Source organism: Pelophylax lessonae (assembly GCF_965119305.1).
Source record: "Pelophylax lessonae genome assembly, chromosome: 1".
Classification (NCBI taxonomy): Eukaryota; Metazoa; Chordata; class Amphibia; order Anura; family Ranidae; genus Pelophylax; species Pelophylax lessonae.
In genome coordinates this window covers 253,370,116-253,397,098 of record NC_138768.1, presented here as the reverse complement: position 1 = coordinate 253,397,098, position 26,983 = coordinate 253,370,116, and the positions used below count along the sequence as shown (strand labels likewise).

Here is a 26,983-nt window from a genome sequence, read left to right as displayed (position 1 = left end):
ACACCACCCCATTCACTCGAATACGGGCCAGCGGTTGATCGTACAAAATCCTAAGCCAGGTAAGGAAGACCTTCCCAAAGCCAAACTTCTCCAGTACGTAGAACAGATACGGCCACTCCAGAGTCAAAAGCCTTCTGTGTGTCGAGTGAGAGAACCACCCTAGGCAGAGGAGAAGGATTTGGGGTCTGAAGGTTAGTAAACAAACGACGAATATCCGTGTATGCAAAACCCCCCCGGAATAAAACCCGTCTGATCTATCCCCACTATGGAGCTAATTACCTTATTAAGCCGTAGCGCAAGAATTTTAGTTAGGATTTTAAGTTCAACATTAATAAGCGATATGGGCCGGTAAGAGTCGCAATAATGTGGATCCTTATTGGGTTTTGGAATTAAGACTATAAGGGCTTCACGCAGCGAAGCAGGCAGAGAACCCCCATCATATATTGTTTTAAAAAGTACTAAAAGCCGTGGCAGTAACAGTTCCCCATGATGTAAATACCATTCCACAGGAAAGCCGTCAGGGTCCGGAGTCTTATGCTTAGGAAAAGTCTTAAGGGCCAGTTCCACTTCCTCTACAGTGAATGGAGCATCAAGACTAGAGCTTTGGTCCACGTTAAGGCTGCGAAACGGAATGGAATCTACATAGGCATAAAGCTCGGGAGGGGTATAATGGGCCTGAGAAGTATAGAGGTCTGAGTAAAACCGGTGAAAGGCGCCAAGAATATCATCTGTGGATGAGAGTGACTGCCCTAGATGATCAAAAATGACAGGAATAGAAACTGGTTCCGGAACGGGGCTGGCTAAAAAGGCCAACAAATGACCGTTCCTGTCCCCAGTCTCAAAAATTCCCTGAGACTGATAGAGAAGATGCTTTTGAGTCCTATCTACCAATGCAAAATCATAAGCCCGCTGCGCCGCTTTCCATAGACTACAATTCTCAGGGGTGGGATCTAAAATAAAGGCCCGTTCAGAACCACTCAAAGCATCCGCCAATTCCTCAATATTAGCAGTTACGGCCTTCTTAAATTTAGCAACTCCCTGCATATATGCCCCACGCAGAACCACCTTAGAAGCGTCCCAACAGGTGAGGTCAGCTACCCCTTCCGCATTCTCCACCCAGTAACGGGACATAGCAGTAGCACATTCAGCCGACACCATCGTTCCACGAGCCAGTAAGGGCTCATACGCCACACTGTTCTAGACGGCTGTCTGGCCACCACCAGTGCCATCGCCAGGGGTGAATGATCCGAGATCGCCCTCCGCAAGTATGCCACCTCTGTAATTTTGGGTAGAACCTCCGAGGAGACAAACCACATATCCAATCTGGAGAAAGTGGGAGTTCACTTTTGTGATGGTAAATGTGAACAGTAAGAGCTGAGCTGAGCTTAGCAACGTCTTATCAAAGTCCTGGGAGTTTTCAGGTCAGGCTTCATGAGGTACGTAAAGGCTTACACCTATATCAAGGGCAAATTTTCAACTTTAGTCAAAGCTGCAGTTTGTTTTTATCCACAGACGCCTCTCATCTGCATCGGCAGTTACTTGGTAAAGGTGAACTAACCTTTTAACCATGAATGATGGTACTAGAATTATTGCTCTCACTCGGACATTCGCAGTGATATGTAATGTGAAGCGCAATTGAGATTTTCACGTATAGGTATACCCGACACATGCGCATATGGGTGGATAACAGGAACAACTGGAGCATCCCTATCGTTCACTGACAGACGCAGCTCCATATCTGCTTGACCATTGGAACGTCCCAAAGCAGTATTTGCATGAGGGGTGGGAAAAAACACACAAATAGGAACGTAATTCCCCAAAGGCTAAAACTTAGCCAACAAGGTAACATGGCGCTCAACCAGGAACAACTGGAGCATACCTAGAAAAAACAAACATACACCCTCAAAGAGAAACAAAGGTTCTCTTTTAAACAGCAGCCTGCGAAACCTTGCGGCCAAAAGAGGCACCCGAAGATGCCAACGCATCTACTTTGTAGAACTTTGTGAACGTATACACAGATGAACTTGCATCACTGACACTTGATGGTGAAAAGCCCAAGAGGCACTCAGCGCCCTAGTAGAATGCGCCTTCACAGGGAAAGGAGGAACCTGACCCTTCAGTAAATAAGCCGGAACCACCGTCTGCCTGATCCATCTAGCTATGGTCGCAGCAGACGCAGGTAATCCCTTAAGAGGTCCCTCGGTAAGGACAAAAAGAGCATCTGATTTTCTGAAAGACTCCGTAGCCGCCAGGTAAACCCCGATTGCCTGAACCAGATCCAAAGAATGCAAAGCAATTTCCTTGGGATGCTTGGGCTTAGGACAAAGTGAAGGCAGCACAATGTCTTCATTCAAATAAAAATCAGAAAGCACCTTAGGAAGAAACGACTGATTAGGTCGAAGTACCACTTTATCTCTGTGGACCACCAGATAAGGAGAGTGGCAGGACAATGCCGCCAATTCAGACACTCTGCGGGCAGAAGTGATAGCCACCAAAAAGGCAACCTTCTGAGACAATGAAAGCATGTTCTTAAAAGGAGGCTTTTGAAGAACAGATAACACAAAATTCAGATCCCACGGAGGCAGCGGGGATCGCCTCAGAGGAGCCATATGGCGCAACCCCTGAATGAAAGTGCAAATCAAGGCATGCGTAGCTAACAGGCATTGGAAATATATAGCCAAAGCCAACACCTTGCCTTTGATAGTGCCCAAAGCCAACCGCTGTTCAACCCCTTTTTGCAGAAAGGCCAACACCATAGCTACCGAAAACAAGCGAGGGTGCACCTTCAGCGATTCACACCATGAAATGTACGATTTCCACGTATGATGATAGATCTTCCTGGAAGTAGACTTCCTGGCCTTCAATAACGTAGGAATCACAGAGTCAGAAAGACCTCTATCCCAAAACACCAGGCTTTCAACAGCCATGCCGTTAAAGCCAGCAACTGTAAAGCAGGATGGAAGATTGGACCTTGAGGCAGCAGATCTTCCGTGAGAGGAAGTCTCCAAGGAGCATCAGTGACCAACCTTAATAGGTCTGTGTACCAAGACCGACGAGGCCAGTCTGGAGCCACCAGAATGACCGGAATGCCTTCCACCTCTATCCTGCATAGAAGCCTCGGCAGGAGTTTCAGCAGAGGGAAGGCATAAATCCACTGATACTGACCCCAAGTAGCCACTAGTGCGTCTGTGGTGTCGGCCAGAGGATCCCGAGACCTGGCTACGAACCTTTGAACCTTCTTGTTGAGACAGGAAGCAAAAAGATCGACCTCGGGAGTCCCCCACCGAACACACAGGAGATGAAACACCTAAGTGTAGGGACCACTCCCCTTGATCCAACACCTGTCGACCCAGGTAATCTGCTTGCCAGTTTTCCACACCTGGGATGTGCACAGCAGAGAGAGCGGGAACAAACTGTTACGCCCAGACCAGAATCTCAGCCACCTCCCTGGCCGCCAAGACACTCCTGGTGCCCCCCTGGTGATTGATGAAAGCCACAGCCATGGCATTTTCTAATTAAATCCGAACCAGACAATCTTGCAGGAAAGTCGACCAGTGGCTCAGACAAAGCTTTATTGCTCTGAGCTCCAAAACGTTTCTCGGCAGTTTGGACTCTTCTACTGTCCAGGTTCCCTGGGCACAGAGTTTCCCCAGCACCCTGCCCAACAGGCTGGCGTCCGTGGTTACCACCGTCCAAAACAACGGAAGAAAGGACTTGCCCTGGCATAGTGCTGGTGAATGAAGCAACCACAACAGAGCAGACTTTGTGGTGTGACTTAACCGAAAGTGTCCAAGGACTTTGGATCCTTGTTGCATTTGACAAGAATCTCCCTCTGCAAAGGTCTCGTGTGGAACTGAGCAAAGGAACTGCCTCAAAGGTTGATACCATCAGACCCAAGGCCCGCATGCAAGTCCGCAGAGAGGACAGATTGTTTGTCAACAGCAACCGGATCACCCCCTGCAGTTTTGTAGCTTGTCCGGGGGAAGAAAGACCCTCGCCAAAGTGGAATCCAGAGTCAGGCCCAGATAATCCAGTCTCAAGAAAGGTATCACGGCGGATTTCTTGAAATTGATGTTCCAACCAAACTCTTGCAGGGTTCTGACAGTAATCGCCAATACTCCCAGCAGGGCCAAATGAGAGCCGGCTCTCAAGAGGAGCTCGTCCAGATACCCCAGTACTGAAATCCCCTGTCGGTGTTATAATGCCAAAACCGAGGCCAGCACCTTGGTAAAAACCCTGGGGGCAGAGGCGAGACCAAAGGGTAACGCCACAAATTGATAATGCTCCTCTGCTACAGCAAAGCGAAGAAACGGCTGGTGTCTAGCATAGATAGGGATGTGTAGATATGCATCCTTGATACCAATGGAGGCCAAAAAGTCTCCCTGGTGTAAGGATGCCCCCTCGTAACTTTGGTACCCGCACAAATCGGTTCAGAGCCTTGAGGTCCAGGATAAAAAACGCACCTTGCCTTCTTTACTGGGCACAATAAAAAGGTTTGAATAAAACCCTTGAAAGCGTTCCTGAGAGGGAACCGGCACAATCACCCTTTGTCAAAGCAGATACTGTACCACCTCTCGTAGATCCCTTAACCGGTCTGGAGATAGGCGAAGAGTGGGCGAGAAGAACCTGTCCGACGGTCGAGACTGGAATTCGATCTTGTACCCTGATCAGATCAGTTTGTGAACCCATTTGTCCTGAATCAAGGAAATCCATCGTTCTGAATAGAAGCAAAGACATCCCCCCCACCCCAGAAACGGGTGAGGGCACCCCTTCTTCATGCAGACAAAGATTTGTCTGCAGATCCAGACTGGCCGGTCTTTGATCTATCTGACCATGTCTTCCTGGAACCCCCAGAAGACCTAAATGGCTTCCCTTTCTCTTGCGACCCAGAGTTACAAAAAGTCGCCTATGAGCAGTAAAAGAAGGGCCCTGTCTAACACGTGGTACCTTGCCCTTGGAGGATTGAGGGAGAAGAGTGCTCTTCCCACCCGTAAGGCCTTTGACCAACTCATCCAGGGAGGATCCAAACAACCTCTCCCCCGTAAAGGAAAGATCAGTCAGAGCCTTTTTGGAAGCCTGGTCCGCAGACCAGCTTTTAAACCACACCATGCGTCTAATAGCAATCCCCACCGCAGACACTGTGGCCACTAGTGGAGCCGCATACAGGGACGCATCACACATGAAAAGAAGGGCTTGAGCCATCTGATTCATTAATTTAATCAGCGCTGGAGGGAGCGGTTCCGTTTCCAAGTTACCTTTAAGAAACTTCACTCATTTAGTGACTGTCTGACACACCAGAATGTTCACAAATATTGGTTTCAAAATGGAGCCCACTAATACATATAGATGGCGGGACAGACACTCAACCCGTCTATCCACCGGATCCGTAGAAACCAGGGATTCCTCCACGGGAATCACAGACAGAAGACTTATTCAGTCTGGAAACTGGATGATGCACCTTTGGTGGTACGGTGGTGGAAACCACATCTGCAAAAGGACAACTGCGTTTAAAGCACTTCTGCACCACTAGCATGTGCTTTATGCGCCGCCACTGTTCATTAACAATATTGTCTAAGCGTTCTGGGCACGCTTGCCCGATTTCAGGGTCTTGCGGTGAAAAAAGACACCTGCGAACTTGACGCCGTAGACTCATCTGCCATTTTTAAAGTTTCTCGCACTGAAAAGTGCTGTTAGCCGTAAATGCCCTTAGACTTCACCTCCTGGTGTAGTATCCTCAGATTCTGAGGCAGATATGGCCGATGCGGATGCACCCATCCTGATGGATCAGTGTCCTCGCATTCCGATGGTGAAGAGGACCTGTCCTCGTCAGCTGCTGCGCAGGAAAGTGCATTGGTGGAAGCACTTAGTTTTAACACTAAATCCACTTTGGACACTAGACGTTCCAAAACTGCTGTAAAAGCAGACAGGGGCTGTGACCCAGAGGGTCCCGCAGCCGCACCGAGGGGGTCTGGAGGTGAAAATTTGTCTTGGTACTCCATTTACACTGAAAATAAAATAATGCAATGTCACTTTAAAAAAAGTCTCAAAAAATGCTCAGGAGGCTTGCTGGAACATTCTGTGTAACAGAAAAATGCCTGGGTCATTGCTAAATTTTTAGTGTCATGCCTTTTGCCTGTCCAACGATCGTGAGCTACAAAAAAATGGACGCCCCATGCATTCCTATGGGGAACTAGCAGAAAATGTCTGGCCATGCATTTTCAATGGAAAAAAAAAGAAAAAGCACAGCAAATTGGCGGCCCCCACGGCGCGCCATGCAGTCTCTCGGACAAGAGACATCGGAGGGTCCCTAGGAACACCCCACCAAGACAGTACACACACACACACCACCCCCCCCCCCCCCCCCGGCAGCAGAAAACGTTGCAGCGGCCACAATATTTCTGCCCCCTAGAGGTAGGAACCTACTATGCGAAGGGGGGAAAACAGCTGAGGGGGGCCTGGTATATCTGAGAGGCCAGGGGAATGGAGGGATGCCCAAGGGTCCGACTATTCCAAGGAGGCGGCCCACGCCCACCCCCGAGACCACCAGAGAGTTGGGGGGACAGCTTTACTCACCATACCATGGTATCAGGTGGGCGCCACTCCGGACAGACTACCTCCCCACCCAGGATGGGGGTGCTGTTCGCCAGGGGGTACTCAGGGCGTTCCTGGTTGATCGCGTCCAAGCGAGACGGTCCACTCGCAGGCTCGTCCCCTTCCATTGGGGCTCTGACTTGGCAAGGCCTAGTGCTGGACTATAACCTCCATCCCTGGACTATAAAACAGACACACACCGCCCCTCAAACCAAGGAACCCATACACAAGTGCAAATGTGTGGTGCTCACAAAAGGCTCCTGTGAAGACAGTGTCAGAGGCAAGGGGCTTGGTTGTAAATTTAAAGGGGCTCCGTAAGCACCCAGATGCCTGAAGGGCAAGCTACTCAAGGAGCTGCATGGATTAGCTACCCCCCCCCACACACACACACACACACTGGAAAAGTTGGGGCTCATCTGCATGTTGAAGACTTCTCTGAGGTTTGAGCAGGTTTCTTGAAGAGGTGGCATCCCTTAAAAAACGAGTTCCGGCACTCCTTGTATTTAGCACCTGTGTCCAAGCACCTTACCAGAGTGCTTTGCCAATCAGTATGGACAACACCTTAGATGCTTCTAGCAAGCCATCACAACTAAAGCAGGGGACCTGGTCTCACCTGATGAAGCTAAATGGAATTCCGTTGCAGACCCTATAATCAAAGAGTAGCATGATTGCAGATTATAGACATCAGGGCCATAGTAAATGTTCTTGGAATCGTTGGGAGTCTTAACTGGGGTCAATTGTTGCAGCAAGCAACCACATCCATGTGGCAATAATGCAATTCAGAATGATGCAATTGCATGAGGCAAGACTTCAGAACCAAGCAGCAGGTAGTTGATAAGGGTCTGTGGACCGGATGTGACAAAAATCACCGTAGATAGGCAGTAATAATAGACCAAAGATCGGAGTTACATGTGGCTCGCATTGATGCTTCCTCTACACTGAATGGCAGAAAGGACGAAGCATGAGCATGCACATCACACTCCATTCAGCAGGTGACACTAGTCCTCTCTCACAGTTAAACCTCTTCCACAGTCAACTGGCCAGAAGCAGAAAATTCAAAGGCTATGCAAAGCACAAATAGCACAGTAGCTCCTGGTGCTCAGCTTGATTAGCATAATCACAGTGAGTTAAGAAACAGGGTAAATGCAGAAGCAATGCCAGATGCTCTGGAAATGAAAAGCACACCGCTACTAACTTATTACCAAAATGGTGCTTGGAAAACACCTAAAGGAACCATGTGCCTGATAGTAATGTCCAGACCAGCGAGGTCTGGGTACAGAACTCCAAAGCTAAGCCTAGGAAAGGGTGATCTAGATGCCTTATAGAGATCAAGCAGCAATGTAGCAAAAAATCTTGATTGAAGAAAAATCAAAGAAAAAAAGCTAGCAAAAAAGTTAGATGATTTTTCCAGATACCCATCATCCTTAAACCCTAACAAAAACTGAGGCATGCTGGGCAAAGAGGGGGTTATCAATGGGCTGGTCTCCATATTTTAGGTTTGCAACTGTCTAATCTATTTTTCTTTTTCCTGTTACCGGCAGTTTATTTCGATAGTATAAGACTTCCCGTGTCCCTCAACAGACAAGAAACAAAGATTATGCAATCTATTTAACAAATTTATGTTTCATTAACAAGGAACAGGCATACCTTTTTCTTTTTCATGTCTTGCACAGAAGACTTTTCTTCTCCTCTCTTGTAATTGCACCTGAAGTTTTATCTCTACCACCTAATAGAAAAAACAAAGCATGTGTGTGCAAGAGACATACATGCAAACAAATCACATGTGTTACTATGCAAATATCATGTTTTCATTGTTTAATAACTGTATAGCCATAAGCACACCCCCACATGTCAATATTGGAACCTGATGATAGGTTGCTGAGGCACTAGTCATAGCGTTCTGGGATATTGGAAATACGTTTGACTAGTCTTAACAAGGAGAGAGACCATGGAAAACACAACCTACACTCTTAGATCCTAAAAGAAAAAGGATATGCTGATACTATAAGCCAAATGGTTCACAAATCCGGTGGAGGGCTACATCTAAATAAACAACTTTTTGTTTTCTACAATTTAAAAGCCAAAAATATCAGGCAATGTACTCATTTCACAACATAATCAGGAAAATATATAAATATATAACAGGGATCAAACAAGGGTTTATAGGGAGCTGCATCCAGCTCAGAGCGGAGACAGCAAAAAAACAACCTTTGGTGTTTTCAGTTTCAGCAATAATAGGATTTGTGTATTTTTGGACTCTATTGAGAGAGACACAGGAAGGTTTTAACTTTATACTGCCATCACAGGACTGGGCAGTGCTAAACAAACATGTAGGCCAGCCCAGAATAGACCATCCTACTACACAGTATGCCTCAGTTTTTAGCAAAGTTGTATGAAGAGCAGGCTCATAATAAAAGAGTGGTGAGACCTGTGTCCTTCATTGAAAACCAATCACCCACTGAGGGACACAGGAAGTTTTTCACCTTCAGGATATCCTAAAGCAGTGCAAGCAGCACAGCAACAAACGCTAACAGGCCAAAGAAAACAGGAAAAAGGTGGGGACTTCCCAAAAGCTGGTTACAAGAACACCACCTTGTAGGTGGGCATAGCGAGAGGAATGACCCAAGAGTTGAAACATGCATTTTTTGAAGAGCAGAGACCTAAAAAAGGTCTTAATCAAGGATTGAGAGGCCAACGGTTTTTAGAACAAGATATCAAGAGAATAAACCTTACACTTGATAGTGATGGCCCAGACCCAACTGTAGGAAAGAGGATTTATCCCATGGAACTTATATTAAGTTGGAAGCCCTGAGACTCACTCCAAGTGGTGTATGCCTTCCATGTCCAAAGATACACCTTGCTATGCCAGAAGTAGACTTCCCTGCTTTCAACATTGTGAGATTTCCCAATTTAGAGATGCCTCTGTCTCTCAGAATCGGAGCTTAAAACAACCATGCTGTTAAAGCTTGCAGCCGTAAAACAGGATAGAAAATCAGTACTTCGGCAGAAGAAATGGGTGATCCAATAAAACCTACAGAGCGTCCACTGGGAGTCTAACTAGGTCAGACTACCAAATCCACCTGGGCCAGTCTGGAGCATCACTGGAATGCCCTCAATCTCGATCTTGCAAAACAGACAAAGAAAAGATTTAAAGGGAGGAAAGGCATAGATAAGAGTGTACTTCCATTAAAAGATCCCTGAACCCAAAAACAAACCTTTACAGTTTGTTGTTGAACCTGGAGGCCGAGGCCAAGTCCACATCAGGCTATTCCTTACCTATGACACGGGTCCAGGAAAACCTGCATGGCTACATTAAGTCCAGACACTACAAGCAGGGGAGGTCTTCCTGGCAATTGTCCATGCATGGGATGTACTGTACACAAAACGGACAAGGCTGGAACATGAAGTTCCACCCAAAAATCATCTGTTATACCTCTATTGTCGCAGGAAGACTTCCTATTCCTCCTCGACAGTTGAAGGATGCCACTGCCGTTGTGTTGTACAACTGAATCTGTATCAGATGATCCTCCAGCAACACGGTCTAACTCTGCAGAGACAACCATATCGCACTAAAGCTCCTGGACGTTGATTGTGAGACAAGATTCTTATAAAGACCAAGTCCCCTGCATTGACCAGATGCCCAAACCTAACAAATTGGAATCCATCATGAGCATCTTACAAAAGATAGGAAAGAAGGTCTTTCTGGATTGCAGAGCTGAATTCCTAAATGACCAAGCCAGAGACAACCTAGTTTATTTATACCTAACAATTTGTAGGTTGTGGGAGCGATATTAACCACTTGCCGACCGCTCGCCGCAGATATAATGCAGCAGGATGGCTCGCCTGCGCGAACCAACTTATGGGTACATCGGTTCGCGGGAGCGCTCCTGGGGGGGGGGGGGGGCGCCCGCCCCCGTTAGGAAGAGGGTAAGCCGATCCTCCTATTTAGGATCACAGGTCTCTGTCCCTCCCCCATAGTTAGAAAACAATCCCCTAGGCTCACACTTAACCCTTCGATAACCCCTGGGTTAACCCCTTCCCTGCTAGTGTCATTATTACAGTAACAGTACATATTTTTAGCACTGATTAGTAATGTCACTGTTCCCCCAAAAGAGTAAAAAATGTCAGTTAGGGGTCCGATCAATCCCTTCTGCCTTGATCCTGAGTAGGAGTCTGGGCAGAAGCTTGAGAGGAGGAAAGGAGTATATTAGACGATACTGACCCCACGGGGCCACTAGCACATCTGCCAGTGGATCCCTTGACCGAGCCACAAATCTCTGCACCTGTTGAGCCGAGACGCCAACAGATCCACCTCTGAAGTGCCCCATCGGATACACAGCTGATGAAACACCTCCGGATGAAGGGACCACTTCCTGTGGTCCAACACCTGCCGACTGAGGTAGTCCGCCTGCCAATTTTCCACCCCCGGAATGTGTACGGCGGAGAGGGCAGGAACGAACCGTTCTGCCCCCCTTAGAATGCTGGCTACCTCCAGAGCTGCCAGAGCACTTCTTGTGGCCCCTTGGTGATTGAAATAAGCCACTGCCCTGGCATTGTCCAATTGAATGCGCACTGGGCATCCTTGAAGACAAACTGTCCAATGATTCAGTCACAGTTTGATCGCTTCGAGTTCCAGGACATTGATCGGCAGTCTGGACACTTCCAGCGTCCACATCCCTTGAGACGAATGCTTGCCAAGGTCGCCTCCCAGACGGACAGGCTGGCATCCGTGGTGACCACTGTCCAATACAAGGGGAGGAAGGATTTTCCCAGCTGAAGAAACGGAGAGTGAAGCCACCATATCAGGGATGCTTTTGTTCCCCGACTCAGCTGAATCTTATTGCCCAGAGACTGCGGAGTCTTGTCATCCTTGGTTAGAATCTCCCTTTGCAGGGACCTCGTATGAAACTGTGCAAATGGAACCGCCCCGAAGGTAGCTACCATCAGGCCCAGCACCTGCATACAAGTCCGGAGGGATGACCATCTGTTGGACAGCAGGAGAGGATTTGCAGCCTGTGATTTTTGGAGTTTGTCCAGAGGAAGGAGCACTCTGGCCACGGCCGAGTCCAGAGTCAGGCCTAAATAGTCCAGCTTTGTGGACGGAAACCAGGGCAGACTTTTGAAAATACAAAATCCAGCCGAACTCCCACAGAGTTCATATTGTGATCTCCAGGTTCTCCACCACAGCAGAAAGAGACTCCACTCGCAGAAGGAGATCGCCCAAGTAGCCCAGTACTGCGACCACCTATTGGCCGTGCAAGGCTAGCACCGGAGCCAACGCTTTTGTAAAGACCCGAGGAGCAGAGGCGAGACCAAAGGATAATGCCACAAACTGATAATGCTCCTCTCCCACAGCAAAGCGAAAAAAAAAGATAGGCATCCTTGATATCTATAGAAGCAAGGAAATCCCCCAGTTTAGCGCCTTGAGGTCCAGGATTGGACGCACTTTGCCTTCCTTCCTGGGGACTGTGAATAGGTTTGAGTAAAAACCCTAAAGACGTTCGGAAGTTCGAACGGGAACAATCACCCCTTGAAGGAACAGGTCTTGTACCGCCCCAAACAGACCCTGTAACCAGTCTGGGGACAGGCGCAGGTTGGAAGGAAAAAACCTCGCGGGAGGACAAGAGTGAAACTCGATCTTGTATCGGGACCGAATGACTTAGTGGACCAGGTCCGGAAACCAGCGAAGACGTCCCCCCACCCCCTTCATGCAGAAGGAGCCTTGTCTGCGGGTCTGGAGAAGCCCACTCTCGCATTGCTAGACCAGGTTCATATGGATCCGCCAGAGGAGGCCTTGAAAGGCTTCGAGCCCTTGTCCGTCGTCCCTGAGGGATGAAAAAACTGCTTATGACCTGAGAAGGAAGCTCCATGTCTTTGACAAGGTTTCTTGCCACTAGTAGCCGGCGGAAGAAAGCTACTCTTCCCCCAGCTGAGAATTTTAATGATGTCATCCAGGGTAGCTCCAAACAGGCGATCTCCTTAAAAGGGAAGATCAGTCAAGGCCTTTTTAGAAGTCTGATCTGCAGACTAGCATTTAAGCCAAAACAACATGTCGAAGGATCACCACCAAAACAGAGAGGCGAGCCATCAGAGGAGTCACATCCAAAGAGGCATCACAGATAAACTACAGCCCATGGACCAGCTGGTCTGCCATCCCAGCAAAGGCAGGGGGGAGCTGTTCTCCCTCCAGGTCACAGTGTAGGAGCTTAGCCCACTCAGTCAGTTTAGGACACCAGGGCAATGATAATTACCGGCCTCATCGCCGAACCAGCTAAGGTGTGGGCCACAGCCTACGCCTAACGGTCAGCCAGGTCCTTAAAGGACAGGGATTCTTCAAACGGAATCATGGTTGCCTTGTTTAATCTGGAAACGAGAGGGTCCACCACCGTTGGGACAGTCCACTTCTTAAGAAGGGACTCCTCATAGGGGTAATGCCTAGTAAAGCGCTTAGGTCGTCACCACTCTTGCGACAATTTTGTCACGAAGCAGGGAAAGGAAACACCTTTGCCGCTCTAGATGGCTTGTGAGTGCCAAAGGGTACCTGTGCCTCCGTCCCAGCTTCAGCTGCATCCTCCATTTTCAGGGTCTCACGCACAGATACAATCAGTGCATCCACCAGCACAATTTCAAGCAGGGTCGCAGACATGGAGGAATTATCCTCCCTATAAGAGGATTCCAGGCACGTAGTCGCAGACCCAGAAGGGTGACCCACGTCAGCGGCGGCCAAATCAGATTCAGGATTGGATGAGACAGATGATGCAGGGGAAGGCGGGGGGGGGGGGATTTGGGGCAGGCTGAGGGACTCGGCAAAAAAGGGGGAGCGCGGTGCCTGCGGGGAGGGGAACCTGGGGGTCCAACCATCCCAAAACCCACCAGGGGCAGAGGGGGGACAGCTACTCACCATACCAGGAACAGGTGGGCACCGCTTCAGACAGATACTTCTCTCTATTGAAATCGGGGGGGGGGGACCTCGCAAGACGTTTAACTCGCAGGGCCAGCCCCCATCCAGTGGGACTATGTCGTGGCCGAACTAGCCCGGAGTTGAGGTCTGCCCACGGTCGCTGGCCAGACTGGGGTGACCACTGGATCTAGATCATCCAGCCCGCCGCCCAGTTCGGCAGTTGATAGTAGATCTCGCAGAAAAAAATCCAGCAAGGAACTAGGTCCTTACTCCTGACTAGGCAGAAAAAACTATAGCAGGGAGATGGAGTATATCCCCTGGGACTGCCAATTGGTGTAGCCAGAAGTTTTTTCTGCTTAGCGTCCTACTCCTGTAGGGGGCAGTATAACCCAATAGTCAAGAATGACAAGAGCTTATCTCATTGTTGCCCATCTAGTGTACCTGTTAATGTCATTAAAAATAAAGCAGCTAAAACTGATTAACCACCCCCTCTGCCACTTAACTGACAAGATCAATATTCCAGAAGTTTAATTTACTTGATGCTATATTCTGATTAAAAAGTGTTCCTTTAATTTTTTTGAGCAGTGTATTTTCACTGCAAAAAGACATTAGATTCAATTTAAAAGAAGCTCTACAACTACAAAGCACTTTTTAATGCCAAATACTAAAAGCTAAATATAAATACAATTCATGATGAAGATAAAAAGAATAATGCTTTGCAGTGTATTTTACCCTGCACATTCAGTAAACCATAGGACATTGTACAAATCTGGTGCTTCATCAGTTACCAGCCTTACCTGCTGAATATTTGCCCAGAAATGCTGAATTTCTCGAGCAGCTAGCCATGCTATGCGTCTAAGTCGGTCTTCCCCTTCCTTCTTGGCCCTGGCAACACTTTTCTCTTTCTCGGACAAGTGTCTTGCAGCTGTTCTAGCCATCTGCAAACAAACACTTAATGTAAAATAAAAATCGCTAAAAGTATTATCTGTTGGTTATTAACTGTAATGTGAACCTGCTTCAAAAAGAGAAATTACTAGTGCGTCACCATTTATTTTGATAGATGCAGATAACCTAGAAATACTGAATATTTCTTTCATTTCAACTCCTGACATTTAAGGAGACTTTTTTTTTTTTTTCTTTTTTTTTTAAACAAACCTCAGCTGCAAGAATAAAAGCGTGTCTGCATATATCCTCCTCAACAGCCTCCAAAAATGATGTCACTGTTGCCAAATTCCTGACCATTCTGACAGGTCCATCTTTGGCAATACATAACAGCTAGGAAGCTTACCTTCCCCCTTCCTGCTTCTTACCTTGTCCTGTAGAACAGCAGCTAAAGGGCCTATGTCCTTTGTATTAATAGAATTAGTTTGCCCTTCCTTTGAGATGCTACTGAAATCATCCAGAATTCATTGATAGCTACGTATGACCTGCAGCTGATCCCTAACCCTGACCTGCTTAAACTGGGTTTTGCATTCCGAAAGACTTGTATGGGAATGCAAACCCTTCTGAAGTGTACAAAAGCTAGTTGTCGAGGCTGCTGCGTATATACTGCAAGTAGGTGCCTCTATGTGACAGCACTTTATAGCTGCAGTGTTTTTTAATAATGACACAATGAGGTGGATGCAAGAGGGGAGTTCAAGTCAAACCAAGACTTTTGAGTTCATACAATTAAAAAACAAAAATTTCAAGGAGTGGAAACTGCGTTTATTTTTTTTAAATACTCTCACTACATTTATACACTTATACCCAGGGTTCAACTAATGCCTGGAAAGCTTCGGCATACAAAGATTTGTCAGTACACCTGAACCATCCTAGGACAGCCTACTTTACTTCGTCATCAGTGCAAAAATGCTAACCTCTGAGGAACTCTTTTAGGGGTCCAAAGGAGGTGGAAATCACTCGGAGCAAGGTCGGGGCAGTAAGGGGGTTGTGGCGATACCTCCCAGTCGAGTTGCTGTAATGTGCACATAGTGTGGTGAGCAGTTTGAGCTTGTGCATTGTCCTGGAGAAAAAGGACGCCCTTAGTGATCAAATCAGGCCATTTTTTCTGCAGACGCATATGCACATGACTCAGAACAGGACAATAATATTTACTGTTGATAGTGGCACCATGGGTAGAAAATCCACATGAATAATGCCACGTTTGTCCCAGAAAACACTTGCCATCCCCTTCAGACGCAATTGCTCGAAAATTTTTTGGTGGTGCGGAGTCCACATGTATCACTGCTTGTTTTGATTCCAGAGAGAAATGATGTTCCCAGGTTTAGTCACATGTAATTATGCGATCTACAAAACTCTGGTCTTCCCTGACAAAACACTTCTTTAACCACTTCAGCTCCGGGAGGTTTTACCCCCTTAATGACCAGGCCATTTTTTGTGATCCTGCACTGCGTTGCTTTAACTGACAATTGCGCCGTCGTGCAATGCTGTACCCAAATACAATTCATGTCTTTTTTTTCCCCCACAAATAGAGCTTTCTTTTGGTGGTATTTGATCACCTCTGGTTTTTATTTTTTGCACTATATAAAAAAACTTTTTTTTACTTTCTGCTATAAAACATTCCCAATAAAACTTAAAAAAAAAAACAATTTTTTTTATATATTTAGGCCAATATGTATTCTGCTACATATTTTTGTTAAAAAAATCCTAATAAGTGTATTGTGATTTGTTTGCATAAAGGTTATAGTGTCTACAAACTATGGGATAGATTTATGGACTTTTTAATTTTTTTTGTCATTGTTTTTACTAGTAATGGTGGTGATCAGCGATTTTTAGCGGGACTTCCTCATTGCAGCAGGCCAACTTTACACTATCACACTTTTTGGGGACCAGGGACACCTATACAGTGATCAGTGCTAAAAAGACAATGCACTGTTACTGTATAAATTACACTGGCAGGGAAGGGGTTAACACTAGGGGTGATCAAATTGTTAAGTATGCTCCTAGGGAATTGCTTTCTAACTGTGTGGGGGATGGATTTACTAGAGGAAAAAAAAAAAAAAAAAAGAGATCTGGGTTTCAGCTTAGCTGAAACACAAGATCACACTCTTCCGTTGTAACAGCTGTTCCGTCATTCCCCTGCACAATTGCAGGTGGCCTATACGTGATTTTGTACAGCCGGGCCGCCCCTGCCGCGGTATGCCGTGGGCGGTCCAGGAGTGGTTATCGCAGTGCAGACTTCACTTTTTTGTGCCAATCAAAAGCGGAAAGCTTCCCTGGTACCCAGCGTGCAGTGACTTTTTGAAAATGCAAATATTTGTGATTGACTGTTTACCATTCCCACAAAAAGATTGGTCTCCTGTGCAAATTTGCGACAGGTTATGCGTTGCTTATCCAGAATCAGACATCCTACGTGCTGAATGTTCACAGGAATGACTGCTGTGTGCTGGGAACCACTACAACTGGGATCATCACTAATGGTCATACGGCCATCTTTGAAACTTTTACACCATTCAAATGTCTTACTGCAGATGCGCGTCTCATCACCGTACTGTGCCTAAAGTCTTCTGTAGATATCCGTGAGTTTTATGCCTTCGTTCACAAGAGACTTCATCACCACACGCTGTTCCATGCATGCACTAACACTGTAGTCTGCCATTTTGATTAACCATCTTTTGACAGGCCCACAACATGTGTGCGGCCTATCAGCAATAAGACACACTTGTCACTTACTACTGCGTGTAGTACCACCATGCTAGCATCCCTTGTTAATTATACCTGTAAAATTAAAAGCCCCGGTTTGACTTGAACGCCCCTCATATTAAAAAAGCACAGACTGTGCAGTTGCACTCATTTTTCCCAGAGCTTAATAAACATAGTAAAGCTCTGCTACTTTCATTATCCAATCACGTACAAGAAAAAATGCTGTTTTTTTTTTCTTTGCATGGGATTATGTATTCTTTGTAAAGTGAAGCTTAATTTCATTTACTAAGTTCTGGGGCAACTGCAGTTGCAAAGTGCACAGTCTATTTAACTTTAGGGAATCAACACTACATTCATTAAGAAATAAACAAAGAAAAAAAATGTAACCACATTTCACTACCTTCTTAGCACTGGCAATTTTCCACATTCTCTCTTGTGCAAAGTCTGCAGCCATCCATTGCATCTCTTCCAAAAGATAGTCCCAGTGCGACTTTGGTCTGCTGGGCTCCATAAGTTTGGGTAACCTCCTCAATGACCAAAGGCCTTCTTTCCGAAGTTCTGTGATTCGTTGATGAATATGGTTTTCCTGCACAATGCGTGAAAGAAATGTGTGTATGAGCAAGTAAACATCTTAACAACCTAGAATTTTTTTTGTTGAAAATCTGATACAATTATCTGCAGCCAAGAAACCAAGGCCACTTCTTTTTGACTATAAAAACATGCATTAGTAGGTAAAGATGGAATGTTACCAAAATACACGGTAGCAAGAAAATAATTCATATAAAGTGAATAAATCAAAAGACTGAGATAATAAGCACAAAAGGACCAATATATATCCCAATCACCCCTCGCTGCGGAGATACAGTGAAAAAATGGGTAGCTGCTACTCTATAAATATCTAAATGTGAACAATGTATCAAACTACACACAGTATGAAGCAATAGTAAGTCCAATACATGAGCAGCGCTAATTAAAAGGGTGACCCCTCTTAAAAGAAAACAGTCCGTGAAGAAGCAAAGTCCATGCTGCAAGGATCAATAATCAAACGACAGATGTAGACTTCCACCACACTCCGTGACCCCTAGGGCAATGCTCACTCACCAGACTTAAAGGTAAAAATTGCCTCAGAAATGATAAGATCAGCCAGGTCAGTCATCAGATCCTCAGAATCATCCAGACGTTTGGTTTGGATACCGATGATTCTGAGGATCTGATGACTGACCTGGCTGATCTTATCATTTCTGAGGCGATTTTTACCTTTTAAGTCTGGTGAGTGAGCATTTCCCTAGGGGTCACGGAGTGTGGTGGAAGTCTACATCTGTCGTTTGATTATTGATCCTTGCAGCATGGACTTTGCTTCTTCACGGACTGTTTTCTTTTAAGAGGGGTCACCCTTTTAATTAGCGCTGTTCATGTATTGGACTTACTATTGCTTCATACTGTGTGTAGTTTGATACATTGTTCACATAAAGTGACATGTGATTTGCATATTATTCAATAGAAATTGACTATAAGAGTCCTTAGAAAAACGCTATACATATCGAAGGTCACAATATGTCCCACTGGAGAGATTTCTAGTCACATCATGTGTGGTGACCTGTGTTTTTCCTGCTTTGGAAAAATGCAGATCACTGTTAGAAAGTGTTTTCTTTGTGCCCTATGTGCTCCGTTCACACCACAGTACTAGTGTGATGTGCAGTGCAGAAAACCGAAGCACATCTTCCTTTTCTCCCGAGCACACTGGTTGGCACTGCACTGCAGCACAACGTACGGCTTTGCCGAGACGTGAATGGTGTGTCACCTTAAATAAAGTAAAAAAAAAATAATAGTTAGCAGTGTGATGGTCTAAAACACACATCACACTGCTCCCCTTAAAGTGGTTGTAAACCCACTTTAAAGACTTTAACCTATAGGTAAGCCTATACTAAGGCTTACCTATAGGTGCTATAAATATCTCCTAAACTTGCATCGTTTAGGAGATATTTATAGTGCATGCAGCCGATGACGTCATCGGCGCTGGCGCTCTGAAGGAACAGCCATCCCCCGTGCCCTTCCTTCAGAGCCCTGTGCCGTGAATGGTGGCTTCCGCACGATGCGCGGGAGTGATGTAATCGCGCCTCCAGCCAATCAGATGGCCAGAGGACGCAAACCAGGAGGCAGGACAGCCGAACATGTCGGTCGTTCTGTCGCTGAGCGGGCGGCACAGCGGGGGCTTTGTTTTAACCGCTTGCCGACCGCCGCACGACTATTTACTGCGGCGGTCAGCCCCTCACAGGCAAAGTGACGTAGTACTACGTCGCTCGCCTGTGAGGCTCTAGGGGGCGAGCGCACGCCGCCTGAGGCACGCTCCAGCCCCCGCTCGTTCCCTAAGCAGTCCGCGCGAGTGACCGGCGGACCCAATGTCTGCCAGTAACAGTGCATATGTATAGCACTGATTACTGTAGTAATGTCACTGGTAACCCCAAAAGTGTCAAAAATGTCAGTCAAGGGTCTGATCTGTCCGCCGCAATCCCGCAAAAAAAAACAAAAAAAAAAAAAAACACCAAAAATTACAGAAATCTTTCCCTTAGATAGTAAACGCAATAACTTTTGCACAAACCAATCAAAATACGCTTATTGCGATTTTTTTACCAAACATATGTAGCAAAAAACAAATTGGCCAAAAATGTTAAAAAAAAAATTAGATTTTTACTTTTTTGGGGGGGGGAATTTCATATAAAAAAAAATGTGAAAAAATATTGTTATTTTTTCAAAATTTACGCTCTTTTTTTGTTTATAGCGCAAAAAGTCAAAAATCGCACAGGTGATCAAATACCACCAAAAGAAAGCTCTGTTTGTGGGAAAAAAAGGACGTCAATTTCATTTGGGTACAGCGTCGCAGGACCACGCAATTGTCCGTTAAAGTCACGCAGTGCCGAATCGCAAAATAGGGCCTGGTCAGGAAGGGGGTAAAATCTTCCGAGGCTTAAGTGGTTAAGGTATGTACTTCATAATGAGCTAGTATGCGATGCATACTAGCTCGTTATGCCTTTGTCTTTACAGGTTTTTTTTTTATTCTAATTTTTTTGGCTGAGTTTACTACCTCTTTAAGAGCAGACACTAACAGAAATAGTCACAGAACTCAGATGACAGGCTGTCTGCCTATGTTGATACAGTATCTTATTGCAAAGCACTAGATACTGTAATTATGTTACCTGCGTGCTTTGCAGGCTATGTATTCAATGACTTTACTTCATTTGTGTGCCATGCTGTATGTTTCAGCAAATGTGTAATAAACTCTGCAAAGTCTAGACAACATGTTGTATTACTCTTCTCATGGGGGATTGTTCTTTAATTTCATTATCTGCCCATCATACATGCTTACATGGAATGAATTAACAGCTTCGGCAGTGATGTTCCATGATGACAAGTCATTGGGTTTACATTATTTTTTACATCATGCTAGATCACATTTTGTGGTGTTTCATTGATTATGTAACGTTTATTAATGAAACTTTAACAGGGTGACAGCATTGTAACATTTTATCATCACAATGTGATTTTGTTTGGCTGGGGTTGTCATTCAAGCACGGATTCTATTATTTATCGCATGTTTCAATAAACTTTTCTAATTTTGTATCTATCCCTTATTAGCGATTCTTGCTTCCATGTACCCATTTGTTCATCTGGCTTTCAAAAGCTATATTTACACATTTAAACAGGGGGGTTATGGTGCGCTTCAGAAGTGAATTAAACTCCAAAGAAAATTATTTAAATATTAAATTATAGTTGATTTGTTACAATTGATTACGGTGCTGTACTTGTGGGGAATGGGGTGTTTATATTTTGTTAAATCGTATCCTCATACCTTAAATATATAATCGTGCTTCAGTAAACCATGTGATCAGATAAATTAATCGTGAGATAAAACAATCAATCTCTAAAGTGCTGGGTGCTGCAGTTCATCTATCAATGCAAATGATACAAAAAAATCCTTAAAAATCCTTAAAAAACCTGGAACATCAGTGAAGAGGAAATTACATATCTGGACCGCCTTATTATACAAGAAAATGGCAAAATACACACAAAAACCCACTTCAAGGAAGTAGACCGTAATAGTTACCTCCCTATCACTAGCTGTCACCACAAAAATTGGCTGTGGAACATCCCGAAGGGACAATAACTTAGGCTGAAGCGAAATTGCACAAAAGACAAGGACTTCGAAGAGCAAGCGAAAATTCTAGCTCAAAGATTCATGGATAAAGGATACGAGCAGGATTTCATGGATAACAAGGTTGTAGAAGTCAAAAATATACACAGAAAGGAATTATTAGAGAAGAAACAGAAGAAAAACTCCTATATAGACAATGCACCAATAATACTGAATTATAATATGCAATATAAAGCGGTGGAGAAAATAATAAAAAAACACTGGCATATTCTAAAAATAGACAAACATCTGAAAAACAACATACCAGAAAAACCAATATTTATATACAGAAAGGCACCGACATTGAAAAATAAAATAGTTAAAACCATTATAAACCCCCCCAAAAAACCTTTGTCATTTTTTACAGGTAAGGGTTTTTACCCCTGCAAAAGATGTTTCGCTTGTACAAAAACAAAATACCCAAAACAAAAAATACTAGAATTTACATCTACAAGTAAGGCTCCGTTCACATCTAGGCGTTTTGGGGCGTTTTTGGGGAGTTTTTCTGCTCTAGGATCAGCTCTCAAAAACGCCCAACAAGACAAATCCTATTCATTTCAATGGCCCCTGTTCACATCTGAGCGTTTTGACGCTGTATACAAAACGCCCAACTCTCAAAAAAGTACATGAGCTTCTTTTTGGGCAGATTACAGGCGTTTTCCATTAGTATCTATTCAATCAAAAAACGCCTGCACAAAAAACGCCTGTAAATCGCGGTAAAAATCCCCCCGAAAACGCTACGCTCAGGTGTGAATGTAGCCTAATGGAACGAGACATAAAATTAGAGACTTCATCTGTTGCAATACAGAGGGAGCAGTTTACGCCATAGAATGCAGTTGTGGGCTGCAGTACATAGGAAGAACCAAACGCCTGTTGAGAATCCGCATAAAAGAACATGTGCAAAATATAATAAAAGGAAGTGACAAACACACCGTGTCGAGACACTTTGCTAAGTATCAGCACAAAGACCCCTCAAAAATGACATTTTGGGGAATAGTGCCCTACAAAAAACACTGGAGGGGTAGTCACAAAGTCCGCACCCTGAGTAGATTAGAATCCCAATGGATCTTCAAAATGGATTCTTTTACGCCTAATGGTCTCAATGTGGACTTCGACCTGAACTGCTTTATTAGTGATTTTTAATAAAAGTAGAGAAGAACCCACATCCAATAAATATTAATAAAATATGTTTTTATTATTCATACAAGCAGTTTAGAACAGGATTTAAAAAGGTGATTTTATGTCTTCCCAATTTATGCTAATTCAAAATAGTGGTATTTTACCTTTTTATAATTTTAAGCATCATTTTAAGAAGATTTTAAGTATATATTTATTATTAATTAAAATACTCTATGCTGAGAATAGAAGATTAAAGAGAAGCAAAGTCCGAATAAACACAAGAGTAGAATATGTAGAAAATGAATAAGTATGCTCTCCCTTTAAAGACTTGCTCTTTATTGTGTGTTCCTCCCTGATTGTGTTAAGATGATTAGCGGAAAAAAGATCGTCTTATGATATGTCAAATTGTTGTGCATATTGAAGAGTTCAATATTATAATCCACATGCTAAAAGATTGTAATAGAAGTATAAAGATTACAACCTCACTTCCGAGGTAAACAAACGACAAAAAATAGTGTAATCAAGCTTAGTAATGTTGGCAATATGGCGGACCGGCAACATCCGCCGGAACCCAACAACATAGATCCTTCAAAATGGCTGCGGCGATACTTCCGGCCTGACCAATATAAATAGAACGTCACATCCAGTATAGGCCACTCCCTGAGGAAGTCACGTGACGTAACGCGTAGGAGGAGCCGACGTAACCGGAAGTGACGTTGAGAATCGGAGCGAAGTTCCCCCAGCGATATTTAGATTGTGTATATGCCTGAAACAAGCGGGCCGAATGTAAGTGCATCTATTTTTATGCGAAATAAATTTGTTTTTAATACTGCACCATGATGGCCCTCTTTATTTGATGAGCCCCTGAGGTCGTGGCAGCAGTTAAGGAATCTACAGTAAATAGTACCCCAATACGGACCCCTAGAGGCACATCGGGACCATTGATAAGATCCTTCAGGCAGGACCCGGTAGCCGTGAAGCACGAGATCGAGGGAAAAGATATATATACATAGGCGATTTATGTATATTACTGAGGTGAGAGTCTAGAGCACCTAGAAGTGAAACCTGGTGGAGGAGAAAGTCACAGCACCTTAACTGCACGGAAGCACTTTGTTGTTTAAGTTTGAGATTGAAGTCACACACCCGATTGTATTATTTGTGGTGATTTGGAAGAACGGACATTTATTTAAATCACAAATTTTGTTTAAAGATTTTAAGGATTTTTCTTTGTATTATTTTGCATTTTTTAAGGATTTTTAAGGATTTTTTTGTATCATTTGCATTGATAGATGAACTGCAGCACCCAGCACTTTAGAGATTGATTGTTTTATCTCACGATTAATTTATCTGATCACATGGTTTACTGAAGCACTATTATATATTTAAGGTATGAGGATACGATTTAACAAAATATAAATACCCCATTCCCCACAAGTAATCAATTGTAACAAATCAACTATAATTTAATATTTAAATAATTTTCTTTGGAGTTTAATTCACTTCTGAAGCGCACCATAACCCCCCTGTTTAAATAGCTGTGTAAACTGGTTCCTGGTCCCAATATCGTGGTGCAGCAATAAGAAGGAATTAAAACCACCTCAGATAGCGCAGGAACCACCTATACATATACATTTGTATATTTACATGTTAACATTTGTGATTTATATTCCACCATGTGGGCTAGTGTTTAACCTAGGCTTACTCTGCTGGGGACAAAAAAAAACTAAACTAAACTAGTGGAAATTTCTCTAAATAAGGTAAAATTATTAGACAATTGCCACTAGAAAAAGTGTTACCATCTGACAGGGATTCTAATACTTCCCTATTATATCTAAATGTTAACAAAAATTGGTTTCAGAACCTTTTCTAAAACAGAAGGTATTTACAGGTCATTTTATAATAACCCTTTTCTATATTAAATTATTTTACTGCATAAAGTTAAATGAACATTTAAATACCTGCTCTAATGGTTTTGACATTTCCTGCGGCAGGTCATCTGTAACGGCTTGTAAACTCTGGGAGTCCTGGGGTAAAGGTGACTTGGATGAAGCAGGTGACAAAACCTTGCTGGCCCCTGGGGACATCATCCTCTTCGGTGAGACACCTGCTATTAAAAGGACAGGTTCTGGAATACAGGTCGGGGTGGAAGGTGAGGAAGGGGTAGGAGTTGAGGGCTTTGCAACATCAGAGCCCGACTTCGATGAAGACACCTGCTGGGAAATTTAAACTCCAAATAAATGAAAACAACAAAATGTATATCTTAATCCAAAAGCAAGTATACAGAAACAGCTCAAAAGTGAAAAAGATAAACAGAAAGAATTAACAGGTAAGGATAAGGAATTAACAGGTAAGGATTTTGTTGCAACAACAGTAAATAACTTCATTTAAATTACTTTTATTAATATATATTTTCTTAATTGAAGTTGATTTAATTTGCACATTTCGGATGATCTGTAAACTTAAAGTGACACTAAACTGCTGATTAAGGGATGATGCAGTGATCAGAGTTCCTGTTAGAGGACTCTCGTTCTCCATGGTGCCACTGCATGTTTTGCTTGGGAGATGGACTTGGGATTGTGGGAATTGTAGTGTGCAAAGAGCAGCACACAAGACCAAAACTAATGTGCACTGCTCATTCCAATTGAAATTGAGGGCTAAAAGGAGAGGTTAGAGTGCTTATAAAGGATATTACAAGGAGGCAGAAAAAAACACACGGTAAGAACAATTTCTTTACAAATATATTACAGGGCAATTGAGTAGTGGATGTGTATGGATGAATTTTGAAGAATAAGGATTGTCATTTTAAGGGCAATTAATTTAGACAAGCTTATTAAAATTGATTCAAATTATTATTATAGTTACTACCCAATTCAGACCTTCACAAAGTTCTCATAACATGTATCTAGAACGTATTACATACAAAGGCAGTTGTTGACCGATGAAAAGTGCATGTAACATTGAACTTCTTTTATTTGGTTTATTCTTTTGGACATAAAAACCTTTAGTAATAGCCAGAAGTGGGTTTAATTTAGGGCCGCATGCAGATATATGGTGTACAATGCATGACCTTCATAAAACAGCGTTTGTGATTTATCATTCACATACCGGCAACAAAGGTGATATCAAGGAAGACGTCTGATCTACCAACATCCCTGGACTCTGCTGAGAGATTTGATTCTGGGTAGACTGTAGGATTGGAATGCTAAAAGCTTGAGGCTTTCCCTTTGACGGGGGAGAATCAATGAGGAGCTGCTGCTGTGTTATATGTGTACTGGTGGGTACAGTGGAAACGGCAACTCTTGGAGCCGGAGTTTTGCCTGGGTGAACGCCAGTAGCGTTTGGCACCAGAGAAACCTTAGGTGTTTCAGTCTCCTTGTTACCCAGAGCAGCCAAGTTTACAGAGGGTGGCACTCCAATAGCAGCAGTAGAGGAACCTACAGGAGAAAGAAAACACAAAATACATAGGGAATAATTTCATACACTTCACTTATAAACAGCTTAGTGCAGCAAACACATGTACATTTTACATTTTTATCATACCTTTGAATGTCTTACCAAGTTTGCCAGTTGTTTGCTGCTGGGGAGACAAATGTGTAATATTTTGTAAATGGGGTCCTGACTCTGGGAAGTTGGAATCAAAAAATAGGTTCTGTGTTGGGTCTAGAAGCATAAGAAAAGAAGAAAAGTTAATAAATGTATATTATCTCCATTAAAAAAGAAAACCTAACCAATGTTATTTAAATAAACATATTCAATTCCTAGAAAAAGTATTCATCCCCTGAAGCTTAAGGCTGCATTCACACTTGAGCGTAGCGTTTTCGCGCGTTTTTTTACCGCGATTTTCAGGCGTTTTTTTTTCAGGCGTTTTTGGAGGCAGGCATTGACATCTATCAAAAACGCTGGTAATCAGCCCAAAAAGAAGCTCATGTACTTTTTTCAGCTACAGGCGTTTTGCTTCAGGCAATAAAAAGCTCAGATGTGAACAGGGGCCATTTAAATGAATGGGGTTTTACTTGTTGGGCGTTTTGGAACGTTTTTTTTTTTAGCGTTTTTGGAGCTGAAAAACGCCCAGGTGTGAATGGAGCCTTATTGTTTTGGAACAACAAATTAGTTAATTTTTTAACATCAATCAACAGAAGGTCAAAGAAAAAACATCTCTTTTATATAATAAGTAAACCCAACATTTCATATTCCTGATATTTGCCTGCTGTACAATCTACTCTACTTGATGTATGAAAAAGTATACTGTTCCCTTTGTTTTGCTTCCTTTGTGTGAAATCCCTGGTGTTCCCGCCAGTCCCTCTGCTTTTCTATTAAAAACTGACTACACTAAAAACAGGACAGCACAGTATAGTCAGTTTTTGGCTGTGCTGTGAGTAAATCCTATGATCAAGCTTGTGCTGGCATGCGCCTCCCCTGCACAGCCATTCACTGGGACGATCAGTGTGCTCCTCCCCTAGCTTCTTATGCAGCTGAGAACAGAGGGTGTGTGATCACTTCTATAAACCGGAGGGAAAAAAAAAAAGTATTTGTAATGTTTT

The 26,983-nt window shown here is 43.9% G+C and overlaps 1 protein-coding gene across 1 annotated transcript in view; it reads right to left on the bottom strand.

The window, feature by feature from the left end:
* LOC309562146 (E1A-binding protein p400-like) overlaps positions 1-26,983 on the bottom strand; it is a 305,609-nt gene that overhangs the window by 238,294 nt on the left and 40,332 nt on the right. Inside the window, exons 4-9 of the mRNA XM_082266271.1 lie at positions 25,998-26,102; positions 25,548-25,876; positions 24,401-24,655; positions 17,535-17,720; positions 14,290-14,430; positions 8,239-8,317 (exon numbers count right to left, since the gene is read on the bottom strand). Coding sequence (XP_082122397.1) covers positions 8,239-8,317; positions 14,290-14,430; positions 17,535-17,720; positions 24,401-24,655; positions 25,548-25,876; positions 25,998-26,102 — 1,095 coding nt within the window. The remainder of the gene's footprint in view (positions 1-8,238; positions 8,318-14,289; positions 14,431-17,534; positions 17,721-24,400; positions 24,656-25,547; positions 25,877-25,997; positions 26,103-26,983) is intronic.